Below are 20,518 nucleotides of genomic sequence, written 5' to 3'. Positions count from 1 at the left end.
CTCTGTCCCAACGTAGGGCGACAGAATGCGGCGGAAGGTCCTGGCACTCAGATGTCCCGGGGCAGGTCGCATGCGCTCGGTCGGAGCCGGGGGGGGGAGGGGCGGGGGCCGGGGGGAGGGAGGGGTCCACCGTCCCCATCGTCTTTGTCCCCTCCTGGTCCAACAAGAGACACGAGGGCACGCACTCTCTGATCCGCGCAGAGGACCCTCGCCTGGCATCGCTCACTGACCGTGTCCCCCCATTTCCTTAACGCGTGTCTGTGCTCACAGCGTGCAGGAGAGCTCAGAAGACACCTCCTCGGGATGGCGCCGGCTGGCAGGAAGCGCCTGGGCAGAGCTGCGAAGGCCCCGGTGGAGGCTCAGGGTAGGGCAGCCTATGCCTTTGGGAGACAAGAGGGAAGAGAGCTGAGGGGGCCAGAGGCTGAAGGTACTGCCTATCTGACACCTTTTGCAGATACCGCGCTTGTTGATGGCGCACGCCGGGCAGGTCACCGCTTTGGAGTCCCCAGCGTTGTAAACAGTAAAATCCTCGTGTGTGTGTGTATCTGTCTGTCTCTGTCTCTGTGTGTCTGTTCTGTCTCTCTGTGTGTCTGTGTGTCTGTCTCTGTGTGTCTGTCTGCGTGTGTCTGTCTGCGTGTGTGTGTGTGTGTGTGTGTGTGTGTGTGTGTAAAGCAGTTCCACGTACCGGAGGTTGCCCACTTGATCCTCCTGTCCCAGACCAGGATTACCGAGGCTTAGATAGCAGCTCTTCTGCTCCCCCGCAGTCCTTCTTTCCAAAATATCTCACACCTGCTGGGTGAGGTACTCTGGCATTAACCTTGAAAGGCTTGTAACGCCGTCTCCATCGCATGGTCCTGGTCGCCGATCTAGTTTCATCTGGCCTTGCACATGCAGGCTTCCTTTCCTGGGTCTGCCTTAGAAAACTTTTGTTTGCGAGACGGAGGCCTAAAAAACTCCACGGTGAAGGTATTGCTCCCTGAAAACTGATCAAAATGCCGTACTTCATTTTATTGTTTTAGATTTCAATGCAATGAGCCAACGTGTAGTACATCATTCGTTTGTGGCAGAATGTTCAGTGATTCCTTAGTTGCGTATAACACCCGGTGCTCACCACATCACGTGCCCTCCTTGGTGCCCACCACCACACTTCATTTTAAAATGTTTTCCGCTTCTATTTCAACGCAGGAAACAGTCCACTGACTGAATACTACGGGGGAAGAAGTCCTCCAGCAGGAACATTTCTGGCAGATGTGGGGTAACGCGTTTAAAGTAATTTTCCCGGGCGCCTGGGTGGCTCAGTTGGTTAAGCGACTGCCTTCAGCTCAGGTCATGATCCTGGAGTCCCGGGATCGAGTCCCGCATCGGGCTCCCTGCTCGGCAGGGAGTCTGCTTCTCCCTCTGACCCTCCCCCCTCTCATGCTCTCTCTCTATCTCATTCTCTCTCAAATGAATAAATAAAATCTTTAAAAAAAAAAAAAAAATAAAGTAATTTTCCCTTGACCCGTAAGGTACTTTAAGAAAAATAAAGGTTGGCTCAGGTAACAAGTATGTGAAGTGTGTGAAGCCCTTGGCATGACATATTTCACCCAAAACATGCGTGCTGTTTTAGGTACCCTTAATTAAATACCTGATGTCATTTCTTTACAGGAATGAATTGCAGAACATGTTGGAAAGATTTGAAGGTATGATTTAGGAGCTATTTCAGCGAAAGTAAGTTGTTTTGAGCCATAGAACACATATTAACGAGAGATGTTAATCAGTGGGCTACCACACTGTTATTTAATGCCTTGTTCTCAGATACAGGATTTTCCTTAAGTATTTAGCGTGATTTGGCTTCATAGATTTCCTTAGTTCCCCTTTTTACTGTGGATGTGCAGAGACCGGGGCTGCCAGTGGTGAGGTAAGAGTGATGCTTTTATTTTATACGTGGGTACATTTGATGGACTGTGGGGATATTAGGAGAATTGGCACGAAATAATCTGTCTTCCACTTCGTGTCCCAGAGTGAGTGATACATCGGTTTTTAATATCAATTTTTAATTTTCTCATTGTAGTTATTTTCCTTGACTTTTCTATTTATTTTCTTTGGTACAGAGGTTTAAATTGAAGCCTGTAAAATAAGTCTTTGTCATGATGCTTATACACTAATAGACCGTGCAGTGGAAAACTAAAGACCACTTTGCCAGCATGCTAGCAACGTGTGATCAGAACCAATAAACCTAAAAGTTTTCAGCTGTTCTGTCAGATGTCACTTAAACATTAACCGGGTTACAGGGCAGGACTCTTAGTATAAAAGAGTCTGAGTCGATTTTTGAGTCCTCTATATGGATCAGTCATACAAGCAGGTACGTCTTGAAAGCTTTGCTCTGTTCGGTGGTGTCAGGGTTCTCGGTGTGTGAGCTGTCTCATACATTGATTATTCTACGTGGCAAACTGGATATATAAAGTGGTTGTGTAACAGTGCGCCTTTTCCCGGTCCCTGGAAAACAGCTATTGATGGCCGATGCAGAACACGCAGTCAAATGCTTAGGAAAGCGTTTTCTGAAATATTAAAAATTTTACTAATTGCAAAGGTGCTTTTTAAAAAGGCTGTAAGAAAAACTCCATTTGTTTACTAAGAAACGTATTTAGGAAGTGTTTTTGAATAAATTCTTTTATTTCCTTAAACTCTCCACGGTCTTTTAACTCAAATATACTTAAAATCCTCATTGACTAAATTAACACACACACACACACACACACACACACACACACACACACCCCTTTCTTCTCTTTTCATTTATTTATTTGTATCCCTTTTGGACACTTTTAAAACAGAATGATAAAGTGTGTTTTATATATCGACTTTTAACAAGAATCCATCTCAATGAGTCCTTTGATTTGGAGGATATTTTATAAATTTATTAAAGACCAGCCCGTACAACGGTCTTTTCATGAGAAAATTAAAAGACTGTCATTGAGGAAACCCCCCCCCCCATTTTTATTTCACACATTTTGGGAGATAGTAACTTTTGTTTATTAGCTCTTTTTCCAGGATAAGTTAAATAAAAGGTGTGTGCAGGCAAAAACAAACAAACAAACAAATTAGAATTCAGATATCAGTAACTGAAAGATTTCACAGGTGAAAAAAAAGAAGCGAATAATCTTGATTTCTGATGTGAGGCCTTTTTAAAAAATGCTAGTTTTCTTTCCAGTGCTGCTGAACCAATATTGCCTATGTTGTCTTGAGTAAGCTGCAAAAGAGGATTTTCAGCATTAAATGTCAATAAGTGTATGCTTAATATAGGTGACATTAGAAACCTTTTTCATGAAAAGAGGAAAAGATGCATGATGGATACCAGAGCTTCTGTCAAAAACATTAACCAGAAAATTGAGCGTGTTTGGAAAGCCCAGGAAGAGCAAAGGTAACGTTGTTGGTTTTTGGAGCCAGAAGCTGTGTGCAATTTCTTAGTATTTGTGGTTACAGATTAATTCAAAATAATGCTGTCGTCCTCTATCCGTCGGAGTCTCTATTGAAAAATACGTTTGGCTTGATTTGTATCTCAGCAAATAGTTCCTTTAGTCCTGTAAGTTCACACCTTAATTGAAAAGAGATGTATTATCTAGAGGTCAATAAAGATAACCCCTTTTTTCTCCTTTCAAATTGTAATTGAGCTTTCTTAGTATAAGAAAAAATTATATTCGTTCTTGGAGTATGCGAGCTGAGTAAGAGGCAAACGTCTTACGACAGTTAGCTGTATTCAATTATGCAGAAAAGATTAATCTTATATTTGAATATTTTTGAAATGTATCCCTATTGGGTTCACTGTTCTTTTGTACAAAATCTTTATTGTGCCACAGTGGGTAAAAAGTGAAATATTACTGTTTGGGAGAGTTACGTTATATAAGTGAATACGATACCCTCATTGAACCTATTTATCATTCCACGACCTATGTGTTATTCAGCAAATGGATGAAAATGAAAAAATAAAAACAAAACCCCTTGTAGATAAAATGCATTTTTTTTTTGGGAAAATTTATAATGCAATAAATCTCCCTTAGTTTTCAAGAGTGAAGGCATTCGGGAGAGCATCCCTCTTAAGACGGTTAGCGGTGAGTGACAGTTAGCAGTGAGAGGAAGCCATCCGCTTTATTTTGCTATTTTCCATCAGAAATTTTCAGCTGTGATCATCCCCTTCTCCCTTTATAGGACATTTACGTGCAGTCAATTTGGTTTTGAATGGGTTTGCTTTTCTCTTAACAATATAAAGTATGACCCTATTCATTATTATGTCTTACAGGCAGAAGCTTTATCACGAATACTGTCAGCAGTTTCTAACTTTGCTTCGAGAGTGGAATATAGATGTGCAGAGAGCCAAGGAAGAAGAAGAAAAACTAGCTGTTGGTATCAGGCTTAGCTTTATAATTAATCTATTGTAACCGAGTCTCAAGTAGGAACGGTGAGCCTGGCCGCACCTCAGACCTGTAGATTTGAGCCAGAGTCCTGTTTCCATTGCTGGCTACGTGTGTGGGCCCCGATCTCAGAAAAATCAGAGAGGCACAGGCCCACACCCTACTCACAAGAGCCCTTGGTCTTTACTTCCTCTCTTGGTTGGGATTCCTGCAGTTCCAAGGGACAGGCGTTGGCCAAAGTGCAAAAGAGGGATGCCCTGGTTTATCTGAAGAAGTCAAAGGGAGTTTTGCGCCAGGTACAGCTGAATGAGTCCGGGTACCAGGTGCTCAGGCAGTGCCGTCTGGGCTCTGTCTCCATCTCCTAGTAGGCCCTCTCCACGGGGTCAGCGTGATAGCACCTTACAATCCTAGATTCACTACCGGGTTAGTGACCCCAGTGTACGGAGATAACCTTTCTCCATAGGTCCGGCAGAAAAGTCCCCTGGGCTGCTATCAACAATCTAGTTTCAATCGTTTGCTCATTCCTGAACGAGTCATTGAGTTCAGGGCATGGTTCGCCCTTAACGGACAGGCCTGTATCACATTTAGGAGTAAGGATGGTGGAGGAGATGTTGCTTTTTGAGGGCAGAGCGGGAGGCCTGGGACTGTTTCCTGAGAGTGGGCCAGTGAACGGACAAGGGAAATATCATTGCCAAGCAACGTTCCGGTCCAATGCGGCTTGGTGTCGTAGCAATCCCAAATTTATATGAGACTAGTACTCATGGTCGTGGTTGTGTCTGAGCCGCCGGAGAGCTGGATTTTCCAGGGTTGGCCTGAGGTTAGCCGTGCACCTCGACAGAGTGAGAAGGGGGCGAAGTATATAAACAAGGGTGTAGGTATAACCATTGGCCACGGATTTAGCTGGAAAGGGGGAAAATGAGGACAGAGGGTGGAGACAGGGGACGATGAAAACTGTTCCATTCAGTGGATGTCGGATCCCGCTAGGGTACTGAGCTGTAGTATGAAAGGGAGCGAGCCACAAACGCAGGGACGTAGAGGTGGAATGTTGGGGAAAGTGGACAGACAGTGTGGTACAGGGGTCAGGAGCCCGGACGCTGGGACGATAATGTTTGGGATCCAGTTCTGATTTCCTAATTGCTAGCTGTGAAACCGTGGACAAATTGCTTTTCTCTGAGCCTCAGTTTCCTCACCTATGAGAGGGAGTATAAGGAGAGTACTTATAGGTTTTTTGTCTTTGTTTTTGTTTTTAGGATTTACATGAGCTCCTCTGTAATAAGCTTATTTGAAATGGTTCAGAACAGTATCTGTACCGAGTTCCTCTATAAGTCTTTGCTATTAGTAACGTCATGTAAATGTTTCAGTTATCGGGCTGACAAAATCTAAGGTATGACTCTGAAAGTGAGTGGCTAAGTAGGGATAGAACAAGATCACTGGTGGAGGAACAGGAAGATCATGGAAGGATTATTGGAAGGATCATGTGTGTGGATTTTGAAATCAACAAGAATAAGATATATGTTTTGAATATTGCTAAGAAAGGAAATTTCCTACTTAGTGACCAGCAGACAAGACCACCGTGGTGTTTTTGTATGTTACTGGTAAACACAAACGATGTAAACTAGGTCACGATATTTGATAAAAGAGAAGATACTAAAAAAATATTTACTTAAAAACGATTCAAGTTCAATCTAGATTTTTTTGTTGTTGTTAAATTTTAGATTTTACCCAAATGGTCATCACAGCTTTTTTTTTTTTTTTTCTTTTATATTTGTAGAATATACTTCAACAGCAACAAGAGGTTTTGCAACACTCTAGAACGGTTCAGAGCCAGAGAATGCAAGCAATTAAAGGGTTGTATGAGCAATTCTTGGAGGTCCGTTGAATTTGGTAACACAGTGTATTCTCATAAAATGTAATCTGTATATGGAAGTAGAAAATAATTGTTTTTCCTTCTCAATACATGTTAAAAACATTTTGGTTATGCCTCTAAAATCAATTAAAATTAATTGGGCATTTTCCACTTTGAATTCATTGTTCTGATTTAACATAAATGCTAAACGTACTTCTACTTTTCAGATTCATTCACGGTTTTGTGGGTGTTACTCAAAACAGGGACTGGTAGATTGGGAATTTTACCAAGAAATATGCATATCGTGCATGAAACTGATCCTTTATTAACAATTTAATCATGGTTCTTTGTTCCAGAGTCCGCCTTTCTTAGGAGAGCAGTGATGAATACATAGTTTGAAAGTAGGAAGTCTTGAAATCATTTCTCGATGTCATTTACTTTTCTTTGTGCTGCCAGTGTTTCTTAAACAGCAAGTAGCCAATTTTATTCTCAATTGCATTTTATAAGTCTTTTATGGCATATTTGCTTTCAGAATTATTAAAGTGACTAAAAGCGGCTTTACATGCCAACTTACAATTGCGAGAGACAGCACAGATATATAGGAGAATGAAAAAAGCCAGAGTAAGCCCATAAGCTTGTGAACTGACGTTACCTTCAGTCGTATTTCCACGTTAGCGAATCATCCTCAGTGACACGGACCTCTTCTTCACACAGCTATATACTCGTTTGGGAGTGGATGGAATCCTGTACATTCCCCTTCTGTTTTTGGTCAGGGTGCTGTTGTCGTTGTTGTTTTTAATGTCCTAAGAACACTTAACATGAGCCCTCCCTACCCTCTTTTGCTCTTTTGCATGGGGACATAAAGTTTTCCCAGCTTCCTTCGTTGAAGACACTATCTTTTCCCCATTTTGTATCCTTGGCCCCCTCATCGAAAATCAGTTGACTGGGGGCGCCTGGGTGGCTCAGCCGTTAAGGGTCTGCCTTCGGCTCAGGTCATGATCCCAGGGTCCTGGGATCGAGCCCCGCCATCAGGCTCCCTGCTCGGCGGGAAGCCTGCTTCTCCCTCTGCCACTCCCCCCTGCTTGTGTTCCTGCTCTCGCTCTCGCTAACTCTCTCTCTCTGTCAAATAAATACATAAAATCTTTAAAGAAAAAAAAAAATCAGTTGACTGTATACGTGGAAGTTTATTTCCGGGCTCACTGTTCTGTTCCATTGGTCTATACATCTGTCTTTATGCTAGAACCATACTGTTTTTATTACGGTGGCTCTGTAATATAGTTTTCAAATCAGGAAGTGTGATGGCTCCAGCTTGTTGTTGCTGTTCTTGCTTGGAATCGCTTTGGCCATTCACAGTCTTTTGTGGATCCACATGAATTGTAGGATTGCTTTGTAGAGGCATTTCTGTAGAAAAATAGCATCGGGGTTTTGGTGGGGATAACATTGAATCTGTAGGTCGCTTTGTGTGGTATGGGCCTTTTAACAATATTAAGTCTTCCAACCCATGAGCATGGGATAATTTTTCCATTTATGTATGTTGTCTTTAATTTCATCAGTGCTTTGTAGTTTTTCAGCGTACAGGGCTTTCACCTCCTTGGTTAATTTTTTTTTCCTAAGTATTTTACTCTTTTTGACGCTATTGTAAATGGGATTGTTTTCTTGATTTCACTTTTGGGTGACTCATTGTTAGTGTGTAGAAATACAACTGACATTTGCATGTTGATTTTATCACTTGCAACTTTGCTGAATTCATTTATTAGTTTGAACAGGGATTTTTGCGTGTGTGGAGTCTTTGGGGTTTTCTACATATGAGATCACGCTGTCTGCGAACAGAGACAATTTTGCTTCTTCCTTTCCAGGTTGGATGTCTTCTATTTCCTTTTATTGCCGAATTGTTCCAGCTAGGACTTCTGGTACTATGTTGAGTAGGAGTTGTGAGGTTGGGCAAACTTGTCTTATTCCTGATCTTAGAGGAAAAGCTTTCAGTTTTTCACCACTGAGTATGTTAGCTGTGGCCTTGTCGTATGTGTCTACAGTACCTGGTTTGTGGAGAGTTTTTATCATGAGAGAGTGTTGAATTTTGTCAAATACTTTTTCTGCAGCCTTTGAGATGATCATGTGATTTGTTCTTTAAACAATCTTGTTCAAATACATGGTAAAATGTCCCTCTTCTAAACTAACTGGAATGTTTAAGCACTAGGAATATAGTTTCAAAATAAGTATTCTTGAAAGAATCTTAGAATGACACATATGCAAAATAGTTACAGTAGAATTGTTTCCAAGTAGAGAGCGTGTTGCTCTAATGCTCTGTGAAGACCATTTTAGTGATTGGTGTGGAGGTTTCCTAAAGTAACAGAAATTATTTCTTCTAAATGTTACTGCCCAGTGTAACCACTTAGGGTTGGAAATTTAGTGTTTTCCTTGACTCCTGCATTTCCTTACCCTTCCCCTCCAGTTACCATCGGGCTGTGTGATACTTACCTCTGCAGTGGTACTTGAAATTCTTTCTTCGAATTCCCACTGCTGCAGCCCTAGTCGAGGACCTCATCGTCCCTCGCTCCTGCTATGGAGCTCTCATCTGATCTCTCCGTCCTTCATAGGTCTGCGGTACTATCTTCCCACGAGATTGTGCTTCCCTCCTGAAGGCCTGTCAGTCGTTTCCCCTTCTAAAGTCTTAGCTATTCAAAGATTCACCATAACATGGTGCCCTTTTCAGTTTTATTTGCTACATCCTGTCTTTAGTCCCACCCTTCCTGATAAATGCTTCGTCTTAAACTAACTATTACTTCTACGCTTTGCTTATGTCCTTCCCCTGGAAGTGGTTTTAACTTCCTTTTCCTCGCCTATTGAAATCTTTTTCTTTCGCCAACCGTGTCGGCCTTAATCTCCTTTTTCTGCTATGTAGCCGCAACAAGTTGTGCTTCTATAACTATCATAAAATTTTTGTATCATTTCTGTTTATGTTTGCTCTTGGCACTGGACTACGGAAGAGACTGTGTATTCATTTTTAAATTCCTCCACAGTACTCAACACGGTACTTTCTACACGGTATGCACTATTTCACCACTTGTGGAATGAATGGCAAAATTTAAAACGTAGGTTGTGTTTTTCATCACTTGAAGAGGTCACATCACAGATCATTTTATTCCCTCTAAGGGAATCATGTTACTCTGACTATTACTGATAATAAACGTGTTATTACCTGGTGTTAGAAAGCTTATTACTGGATTTCAAAATTATAGCATTCGTTGATATGGACTCCCAGTCCTTTTCTATCTTTGGGGTCCATTTTGACCTCGACCTTAACTGCTTGACGTTTGAGCAAAGTGTACTATAATTGTGTCTCCTAAAATAAGACTATTTTGGGGCACCTGGGTGGCTCGGTCGGTTAAGCGTCCAACTCTTGATCTCAGCTCGGGTCTTCATCTCAGGGTTGTGAGTTCAAGCCCCGTGTTGGGAGTGGAGCCCACTTAAAATAATAATAATAATAATAATAATAATAATAATAATAATAATAAAGTATTTCACTCGAATCTGATATTTAAAATTTTTCTTAGTGAATGTTTTTGCCTACGTGTGTGATTTAGAATTTTTTTTTTTTATTTCAAATAGATAACGGCCATCACTGGACTATTAAAAAATTGTAGTACTTTTGAAATTTAATTTTGCATGTTTTGAACGTAGGAAGAAAAATGGTGGTTTGTAACTGGACTAGGCTTTTTGTTTTAGAGTGTGGAAGACTTAGAGAAGAATCAGGAAAATTTTCTTACTGGTGAACAGAGTGAACTTAGGAAAGAAATGGCCATGTTGCAAAAACACCTTATGATGGAACATGTAAGTAGTGTAATATTTAAAGGTGAAAACTAAGGATTGATTTAAACATTGAAATAGTCTGTTTGCTGTTATAGGCATAATCCTTATATAAATACTGAACAAGTACATTCTCTCCTTTCATTTAGTAGCAGCAACAAGAGGTGGCAGTTTTTCAGAAGTCTCTTCATTCTCCGTTATTTTGATGACATTTGAAGAAAGGACTAAGTAACCTGATAATTGTGGTCTAACAATTCTAGTTTAAATGATTACATCTTGTTACTCGTTGGCTTGTTTGAGTGCAAGGCCCTCTTTCTGTGTAAACCCAAGTGAGACCTAAACAGTTACGTGAGTAGCCGTAATTCCAAAGTTATATGCGGGAAACGTTCAGACCTTTGGTAGTAATGGTGACTTTTTCTCCCTAACACTGTCAATTAAATTTTAGCAATAAAGATGATTTACATTTAAGTTTGCTTCAGCGAATCTGTACCAGTCCCCAAAGATAGAAAGTACAAGCATAGAGGGTTACGTTGCTCTTTCTGAAAGAAAACAAATAATGAAAGAATACACGCTTTTGCATATACTCATTAAGTTAAAGGACCAATTCTAATGAAAATAAGATTTGAAATACAATCTACTCCACAGAAGTACACAGTTTATTAAAAGCAACTTAAGTTTGTGCCCCAGAATAAATGAAACTGCTAAAAGTCATTAAGACAACTGAATAAGATATGTAAATATCCACTTGTGAGACATGGAGTTGTGAATATGCCATTCCCACCAAAAAAATTAAAATGTCATTTAATTGATTTTGGTCCACTGTTAAATGACACCTGCCCTTAGCATTGATTAAAAGTATTTTATTAACATATACATGTACTTGGTTACCTGTGGTTTAAATATTTCGTGCCTATCTTTAGAGATTAATTACCTAGAAAGTTTTGTTTTGCAAGTTTGATATTCAGTGAGTATATGGAAAGTTGATTGTATGCTCATCTAAAAACGTTAACAGTTAATTCTCACGCGTTGTCTTTTCTGGTGCACTTTTTACATGCAAAACCACATGAAATTCTCAACTGGAAACATTTGATTTCACGAGCATGAAGTTGTTTGAGGAATGAATGGCAAAATTTAAAACGTAGGTTGTGTTTTTCATAACTTGAAGAGGTCACATCACAGATCATTTTATTCCCTCTAAGGGAATCATGTTACTCTGACTATTACTGATAATAAATGTGTTGGTGGGAATGCAAACTGGCGCAGTTTATTATTAGTTTGGAATTATTATTAGTCTGGAATAAATCGGCTAGATGTATTCTCTTTCTAAGTTACTGAAATTCCTTTCATGAATCATTCAGAACAACAACAACAACAACAACAACAACAACAACAACGACAAAAATACTCCCGTTTGGAGGAGAGGACTGTCCTTCTCCTGTTTTTCTGTATGTTTGATATTTTAATTATGGCCGCTAGAGCCCACTCTTCTATTTGTTTTATGGTTTTCCCTGTTTCTAAAGTAAGCCCAAACATACTCTTTTTTTCGAACTTCTAACTTATTTATCTTATGTAGGAAGAAGGGAGTCCTCCGCCATGAGTGAATATTTGACATCAAGGGACAGTTTACTCCTTAAATACCGTATTTTTTTTTTTTTTTGTGAAGGCTTTTCCCCTTAAGCCAAAACATTAAGTCTTAAGTACTACTTCAAACTTTTTTTTTTTTTTTTTCCCCTGGGGTTTCTGTTTAAATTCCAGTTAGTTAACATACAGTGTAATATTAGTTTCAGGTGTAGAGTTTAGTGATTCAACACTTCCATACAACCCCCGGTGCTCATCACTGACAAGTGCCCTCCTTAATGCCCGTCGCCTATTCAACCCATTTCCCCCCGCCCACCTCCCCTGTGGTAACCAACGGTTTGTTCTCTATCGTTAAAAGTCTGTTTCTTGGTTTTCCTCTCTTCCCCACCCCCTCCACGTTCATTTGTTTCTTAAATTCCACATACGAGTGAAATCATATGGTATTTGTCTTTCTCTGACTGACTGATTTCGCTTAGCACAGTACTCTCTAGCTCCATCCACGTTGTTGCAAATGGAAAGATTTCATCATTTTTTATGGCTGAGTAATATTCCAGTGTGTGTGTGTGTGTGTGTGTGTGTGTGTGTGTAAAACGCAACATCCAAAAAACAAATAATCCAATTCAAAGTGGGCAGAGGACATGAATAGACATTTTCCCAAAGAAGACATACAGATGGCCAACAGACACATGAAAAGATGCTCGATATCACTCATCATCAGGGAAATACAAATCAAAACTACAATGAGCTATCACCTCACACCAGTCAGAATGACCAAAATCAACAGCACAGGAAACAACAGGTGTTGGCGAGGATGCGGAGAAAGGGGGCCCCTCCTACACTGTTGGTGGGAATGCAAACTGGCGCAGCCACTCTGGAAAACAGTGTGGAGGTTCCTCAGAAAGTTAAACACAGAACTACCCTGAGACCCAGCGATTGCTCTACGAGGTATTTACCCAAAGGATACAAAGATAGTAATCTGAAGGGATACATGCACCGCGATGTTTGTAGCAGCATTAGCAAAAATAGCCAAATTATGGAAAGAGTCCAGGGGCCCATCAACTGATGAATGGATAAAGAAGTTGTGGTATATTTCACACTTTTAAGGAGACCCTCACTTGAGAAATTTTGCCACCAGGCACAGAGGCAAAATAAGTACGCCAGTGTGTTCTCTGTGTATTTAATTCACATGGGCGTATTTTTTCCTTTTAAGGAGTATAGACTTACTGGCTTTTGTTCAATATGCTTTTCTCCTGCTTAAGATAATTATAGTACATGCTCATCACTCCATTACTTTTCTTACTGTTTCATTGTGCAGCGTAGGGGCTGCAGAACCGTTGGATCAAATTAAAACTCGGGTCGGATGGGGGGATCGATATCTCACCGAATGGCCCTTACTCATAGTGTTACCTGACATCTGCTAATAAGGAATGAAAACCTTTAGCAGAAATTTGCCTACTTCTGTTTACTATCCATAGGAAGATATGTTATCTACAGAATTACTAAACTGCCAGTCAAAACATAAAACAGTAAACGGAGTCTCCAAAATACCATTCACTTTTAGTCCTGTGAGCTACCTATAAAAAAGTAGAACAAATTATTCCTTTATTGCTTCAGATTAATATAATTTGATAAAAATCACTGTGTATTTTACCATTTAAGTGTTTTCCCTTTTATTTTTAGTACTGGATATTAGTTACAACTTGAATTTGAGGTCAAGACGAGTCAATCTCACATCTGATAGGGGAACACTGATTCTCAAACTTCTCAAATCCATGGGTGGGTAGCCTGTTAAAAGTTTCAACATCTGAATGGTATGCTATCAAAGTGGGAATGATAATAACAGTAAGACTAACAAAGAACTCACAGTGTAGTTAAGTTGGGAAGGTGGCCTCCCTGCGCGCCCGGCGGTAAACTCATATCACAGTCTCACGGTTCCCGTGGAGCGCTGACAAAGCTTAACCATTTATCGAGTGATGACGCCAGAGAGGAAACCCGCGCATTGTGTGAGTAGTTTCCAGCCTGGAGTTCCAGGACTAAGGGCTTTATTCACACCATGAATCATCAGTTCAAATGATTTCTTACCACCAACTGTGTGAGGCTTCAGCAAAGACACACTCAAATATTAGGGTGTGAAGATGAGGACGTTTTTCAGAAACACTAGTTGCTGACTTCTGGCAGCTCATTATCGCCAGGAGGATCTTTAGTCCTGTGGGGAGTCCAGGTGACAGAACACTGGCACCCTAAGGGATACAGCAGGTCAGCCTCGTACGGTGACATTGCATCTCTCCCACCGCAGACAGCCTGCCAGACCGTAGGAATCTGGAGCGCACGGCCTAAAGGAGTAACCAGGTCAGGGCTGCGCTTTCCCAGACTTCCACAGAGCCTCATGGTGTTACTCAGAGGTCGTACAGGGCCGTAGAGGTTTGGGCCAACCTTATATACGTGCAGGGTTTTATACCAGTGACCGGCTAACAGATAACAATGGGATTTACCCTACATCTGTTTTACTATGTCAAAGGTCATCTACACGTGGGTTATCGAGTTAATATGTTTTTGCGCAGATATCTAGAGAATGCTTATCCTGCCAACTCTGGAAAAACACACCACCGCCGATTAGGAGGACTGTAACTCTGCCCTGGCGTCTGCTCACAAACACCGTTTTCTGCCTTCTGACTGCAAATATCTGAGCTGTAAAATTGTACAAGGCAGCAGCCCATTACATTTTCATCCATGTGAATCAGGGTTCTCCCAGCACCGCTAATCTAAAACAAATAATGAAATTAATTAGGCATGAAATCTTCTAAATCTAGAACCATCAACCTAAATCTGTGTTTGCTAAAATAGATTTGCTCTTGTGTATGTATAAAACAGTATTTTTTTTTTTTTTTAAATAGGATGATTCTGAGAGTCAGATGAAGCGGTGATGGAGAAACCTGTAGGCACATAATAAGCGCTGAATAGATGTTACCTGTGAGCCGTCGACACCCTCGTTCTTCTTCTTGACCCGGTGGGCGTGTGTGAGTCACTTAGCCGGTATTATGGACTGAGGTTGTCGTGACAGAGTCGTTTGTTCTCTCTGTGAGGTTTCTTCCTATGCAAAGCTTGATTTGATGACAGTGGCCTCTTAAGAGCCAACTTTTTTCGGGGCGCCTGGGTGGCTCAATCGGTGAGGCGTCTGCCTTCGGCTCGGGTCATGATCTCAGGGTCCTGGGATCGAGCCCCACATCGGGCTCCCCGCTCAGCGGGGAGCCTGCTTCTCCCTCTGCCTCTGCTGCTCCCCCCGCTTGTGCTCTCTCTCTCTCTCTCTGTCTCTCTGTCAAACAAATAAATAAAATCTTTAAAAAAAAAAAAAAAAAGAACCAACTTTTTTCAAGTACTGAAGTCAGCAACCAAGCAGAAAATAAAACATTGTATGAGGTTCAAACACGAGAACCTTCACCTCACAGTAGTTTATTAAAAATGCAGACTATCAACTTTTCTTTCCTAATATTGAGTTACAAGTTTTAAGTGTAGAATGTTATACTGGATTTATTTGTTTTAGCATTTAATGTGTGAGATAAATTTTATCCTATAAAAGATAGTTCGACTATTGTATTTCATTTTGTCTTGGGAAAATGAGGTCATTTGCTTGTCTATGGTAATACCTTCAACACATAGTGGGAAAATGTGCACAGTATATAGGATAACCAAATTATAAGATGAAGAAAAAAGGTAAAGAGATGGAATCAGCACAAATATAGTGCAGAGATTTTTTTTTTTTTTTTTTGGAGAAAATCAGCAATGCAGTATTGTTTTTCTGAATTATTTCACAGGTTCTTTAATATAATTTTAAATGCTCATATTTACCGTATAGCCCCACATTGTTTCTCCTCAAAATGGAAATATCACAAAGATGATCACTGGAGCTACCTGAACTTCAGTTACATCTAGTCTAAAGAGGGAGAGCAAACAATAGGTGAGGGTTTATAAATAAAATTCCCGAGTATGGAGGATAGCTACTCCTGTTATTAAGCACCAAAGATGTAGAGATATCTATTGGCTTTTAAAAAAAATTTTTTTTAACCTTAGTTCCAGGATTAAATTATTGTCTGACTTGTAGTATTAAGTGAAGAGTGCTAGAGAGAGCAACATGAGCTCACAGCTTTTGTGAGGTAAACATCAGTAGGTAGAGGGTCCGGGGTCGGGGTCGGGCAAAACCCTTGAGTGGCATGGATCAAACCGCTAATAGCAGTTATCACTGAGGTGACAGAAGACGCTTACTTTCTACTTCATGTACTTCTGTCAAGTTTAAATACTGTTTGTCACCAATCATAAATCACTCTTGTAATCAGGAAAAAATTACAATAATCAAAACCATCTGACTTAAGGCAGTGCTTTAAGCACTCTCAAGTCAATTTCACTGAAAAACTAGAGAAAATTTCAATAGCCTTCCTTATTACGTTACTCATCAGCTTTTGGGTGTCCACAGACAAATCTCCACTAACGTATAAACATGCTTAAGTGTCCGATTAACCAACCTACGTTGGTTCCTCTAATCTCTATCCTCTGAAACTATCACCCCTCCTCCCCTTCCTTTCCTCCATAATAGACAAGCTAACTGGAAAGCAGTCTATGTGCGGAGAAAGGGGAACCCTCTTACACGGTCGGTGGGAGTGCAAACTGGTGCAGCCACTCCGGAAAACAGTATGGAGGTTCCTCAAAAAGTTAAAAATAGAGCTACCCTATGACCCGGCAATGGCACTACTAGGTATTTATCCAAAGGATACAAACATAGTGATTCAAAGGGGGCACATGCACCCCAATGTTTATAGCAGCAATGTCCACCACAGCCAAAATATGGAAAGAGCCCAGATGCCCATCGACTGATGAAGGGATAAAGAAGATGTGGTGTACATATACAATGGAATGTTACTCAGCCATCAAAAAGAATGAAATCTTGCCATTTGCAACGACATGGTTGGAACTCGAGGGTATTACGCTAAGCGAAATAAGTCAGTCAGAGAAAGACAAATACCCTATGATTTCACTCATATGTGGAGTTTAAGAAACAAAACAGATGAACGTAGGGGAAGGGAAGGAAAAATAAAATAAGATGAAAATTGAGAGGGAGGCTGACCATAAGAGACTCTTGACTCTAGGAAACAAACTGAGGGTGGCTGGAGGGGAGGTGGGTGGGTGGGGTGGATAACTGGGTGAAGGGCATTAAGGAGGGCATTTGATGTAATGAGCACTGGGTGTTATATGCAACGGATGAATCACCAAACTCTACCTCCGAAACTAATTAAAAAAAAAAAAAAAAAAAGGAGTCTACATTTGCAATTTACTCCTATCCTCGTATTTGCTTCTTAACACATTCATGTCTGGAGTTTGGCTACATTATTCTTACCAAACCTGTTCAAGGTAAGCATTGACTTTCTCTTTTTGAGGGGGAGAGGAGGGAGAACGGGTGGGTGGGAGGGGCAGAGGGAGAGGGAGAGAATCCCAAGCGGACTCCGCACTGAGTGGGGAGCCCGAGCAAGGTGGGGCTCCATCTCCCGACCCTGAGGTCATGACCTGAGCCAAAATCAGACTCCACCGAGTCAGACTCAACCGACTGAGCCACCCAGACACCCCAAGCATTGACCTTCAGTTGCATTTCACTAATTATCTTGCAAAACTTCTCTGCAATATTTGACATGCTGGTCACTTCCTCTTTTTGAGATGCTTTGCTATGCTTTGATTTAGTCCATGCTCTTCCCTGCTGGAAACTCTTCTCCAGCTCCTTCCTAGACTGCTTCTTCCTCCCTATCTTTAATTTTTCAGAATCCCATCTCTTCTCCTTTTATATTCACTGAACAATTTTATGTATACTGAAGACTACCATCTATATGCTACAAGCTGGTCCTGTACAACAAGTAGTTTGGAAGTAGTGGTCAACAAATGTCTGCGTGAGGGGCTGAACACCATGTTTGTTGCCTGGTGGATTTAATACGGTGCGGGAATTCCCATGCTTTTGAAGGAAAGGAAAATTAACACTGAGTCTGAACAGTCACACGTAGGAGCGCCTCCAACTCTTGATTTCGGCTCAGGTCGTGATCTCACGGTCGTGAGATCGAGCCCCACGTTGGGCTCCACGCTGGGTGTGGAGCCTGCTTAAGATTCTCTCTCTCCCTCTCCCTCTCCCTCTGCCCCACCGCCCCCATAAAATAAAAAAAAATAAGTAGTCACACGTAAAGAACGATATATACTACACAATAATGTTAACATTGGGTTTGACCTTAGAATGATTGGTTGGGATTTTAAAAGGTGAGTTGTAAGCACTGTTTACTCTTCTGAATTACACAAGACCCTTGCTACTTGGAATCGAACATAATAAATAGGACATGACTTATCTCCAGACTAGCATTGATTAGTACAGGGGCAGATTTCAACTGTACATTTATAGAAGTTTTCACTAACTACATCCAGAAAAACACCAACTGATCAGCCTAAAACAATCTCTAGCTAGCGGTTGAAGAATATGGTTAAAAATAGTTATTAAGTAATGTTTTGCGGTTTATGTGATCTAATTCGAGGTAACAGGTTCACATTTGTACTGATATCTACCTACTTTTTTTTTTAAAGATTTTATTTATTTAAGTATCCTGCTTTTTAGTTTTGTTCTGGAATCCATAAGGGTTTCATGAAATTACGAAACAATTTAAAGGGCAAGCTCTTAAAATAAATAAATAATAAATCACGTGACATAGTCGTGCAAGTTGTGTATGTCAAATTGGCGGTTTAACCCTACAGAATACAGAACTATTTCAAATGACTTAAAAATATAGCAATTTTAGGGGTGCCTGGGTGGCTCAGTCGGTTGAGTGTCTGACTTCGGCTCAGGTCATGATCTCGGGGTCACGGGATCTGGCCCCGTGTCAGGCTCCCCGCTCGGTAGGGAGTCTGCTTCTCCCTCTCCCTCTGCTCCTCCCCCTGCTCATGCTCTCTCTGTCTCTCTCCCTCAAATAAATAAATATAATCTTTATATATATATATTGCAATTTTACTGTGTGTATCCAATGGGATATATCTTAAGGATAAAAAAGAACAAGGCATCTTGAGCTACATTAAGAAATCATATTGCTAGTAGTAATATTGCCTTTGTTATTGCAAAATACCATACATACACACGCACACACACACACACACGCACACACACAGAAAGGGGGGTAAGTAATTATATTAATATCATTAGAATTCAGGAATTTCTATATGGTGGTTCACTGAACATAATAAAAAAATTTAAAAAAGAACCCAGGAATTTCAGTTTAAAACAAAAGACACAAATATAGGACCAAATTAATCTTAAACTTGAATGGAAATGGCAGGAACTCATTGAGTATGTGCATGGACTCATTCAGCATGAACTCTGATTGTCAGTATGGACCCTCAAAGAAATGTATTTCCTAGCTCTGTCCACTGCAAAGACCTGGAAGCAATGAACATCATCGGTTGCAACGACGAGAACCTTTAGTGCCCACATTATGATCTCTAGAAGAAACCAGAGGTCCTTGGAGAAATGGCTCGTTTCAGACCCGGGGCAGAATAAGGACACGGTAAGTGTGGAACATCTTGGAGTATCCAAAAGTTAGGATACACGTTGAGGTTATGTCAAAAAGACACCAGAGGCATGCGAAGGGGCTCCCAATGTCCAAATGTCAAACAGTGTGAGCGTCAGAAGGAATGATAACTGCAATGGTTTGAACCACCAATACATTAATACCCATGAGTTCATTGCAATACTGAAAGGGTCCCCAAATGATCCTTGTTCCCTTGAGGAGACCAGAAGACAGCAACCCATCACTCTGAAAGGGAAAGAATAAAGCAATAATTCTGCCTTTCTTGTGTGAATTCTATATCAGGAGAACAAAGTAGTTTGTAGTTATCCTTCATGGGAGAATTCCAGCCAATAAACGCAGCAAGAATAATAAAGTTAGAAGATTACCCTTTTACAACACCTCATGAATGAATGGATCTACATAATAACCCTCAATGGCTGCCAAATCTATTACATGGAGGTTGATATGAGGGCTGAGCATACACTACGGTTCTCCTGGGGGCAAGTCCTGGTTTACATTGGTTGTCCTCTACCACACCCTCCTTCACTCTCAAACTTGTCTCCATTTGGATGATACATTATATCATCACCCTAGTAACAGGGAACTTTGTAAAGAATGAGGAAGACTAATAACACCTGAACCCACAGCTCAATCGTAACATTATAGCGAGAGAGACCCCAGATATTAAGGATCTCCTGATGGGATGTGGAGATTATGCATGTGAAGCACTTGGCACCCTGCCTGAGATAGGCCTGTGTTCAATAGGCAGTAGCTGCAATTATGGTAGAATTTAGATCAATGTAAAAAATGGGCTAAGGCCTTCCCTCTGATAACCATCCATAGTTTTGAGCTTCTCCTGTCATGTATCATTTCCAGACGTTTTTGGGGAGCTACAATTTCTCCTACGCAGCGATGATGTGGGGATAAAAAGAATCAGTAGACATGGGAAGGCAAAGCTGGAAATGAGCCAATGGCGGAAAGTTCTTAAAGATTCAGGCAGAGAAGAGGGGCGCCTGGGTGTCTCAGTCGGTTAAGCGACCGACTCTTGATTTGGGCTCCGGTCGTGAGATCAAGCCCCAAATCGGGCTCTGCACTCAGCGGGGAGTCCCCCTTGAGATTCTCTCTCTCTCTCTCTCCCTGCCCCCACCCCTGCTTGTGTGCTCTCTCTCTCTCTCTCTCTCCCTCCCTCCCTCCGTCTCTCTCTGTCTCCCTCCCTCCCTCCCTCTCTCTCTCTCTCTCTCAAATAAATAAATATATCTTTGGGGTGCCTGGGTGGCACAGTCAGTTAAGCGACCGACTCTAGGTTTCGACTCAGGTTG

The 20,518-nt window shown here is 41.2% G+C and overlaps 1 protein-coding gene across 2 annotated transcripts; it reads left to right on the top strand.

The window, feature by feature from the left end:
* Nucleotides 1–247: 247 nt before the first annotated feature.
* LOC144378768 (synaptonemal complex protein 3-like) lies at nucleotides 248–10,512 on the top strand. Of its 2 annotated transcripts, none has more exons than XM_078064104.1 (9): nucleotides 248–364; nucleotides 455–520; nucleotides 1,186–1,255; nucleotides 1,648–1,682; nucleotides 3,286–3,403; nucleotides 4,280–4,379; nucleotides 6,163–6,261; nucleotides 9,964–10,068; nucleotides 10,197–10,512. In XM_078064104.1, exons 1-9 carry the CDS (start codon nucleotides 304–306, stop codon nucleotides 10,248–10,250), a joined length of 708 nt encoding a protein of 235 aa, XP_077920230.1. In that variant the 5' UTR covers nucleotides 248–303; the 3' UTR covers nucleotides 10,251–10,512. The 2 variants fall into 2 exon arrangements, with proteins under 2 accessions (XP_077920230.1, XP_077920231.1); XM_078064105.1 differs by having other exon boundaries at nucleotides 10,194–10,512.
* Nucleotides 10,513–20,518: the final 10,006 nt, after the last annotated feature.

This window comes from Halichoerus grypus, chromosome X, assembly GCF_964656455.1.
Source record: "Halichoerus grypus chromosome X, mHalGry1.hap1.1, whole genome shotgun sequence".
Classification (NCBI taxonomy): Eukaryota; Metazoa; Chordata; class Mammalia; order Carnivora; family Phocidae; genus Halichoerus; species Halichoerus grypus.
The sequence above is the reverse complement of the archived record's forward strand: the minus strand, read 5'-3'. Positions and strand labels throughout refer to the sequence as shown.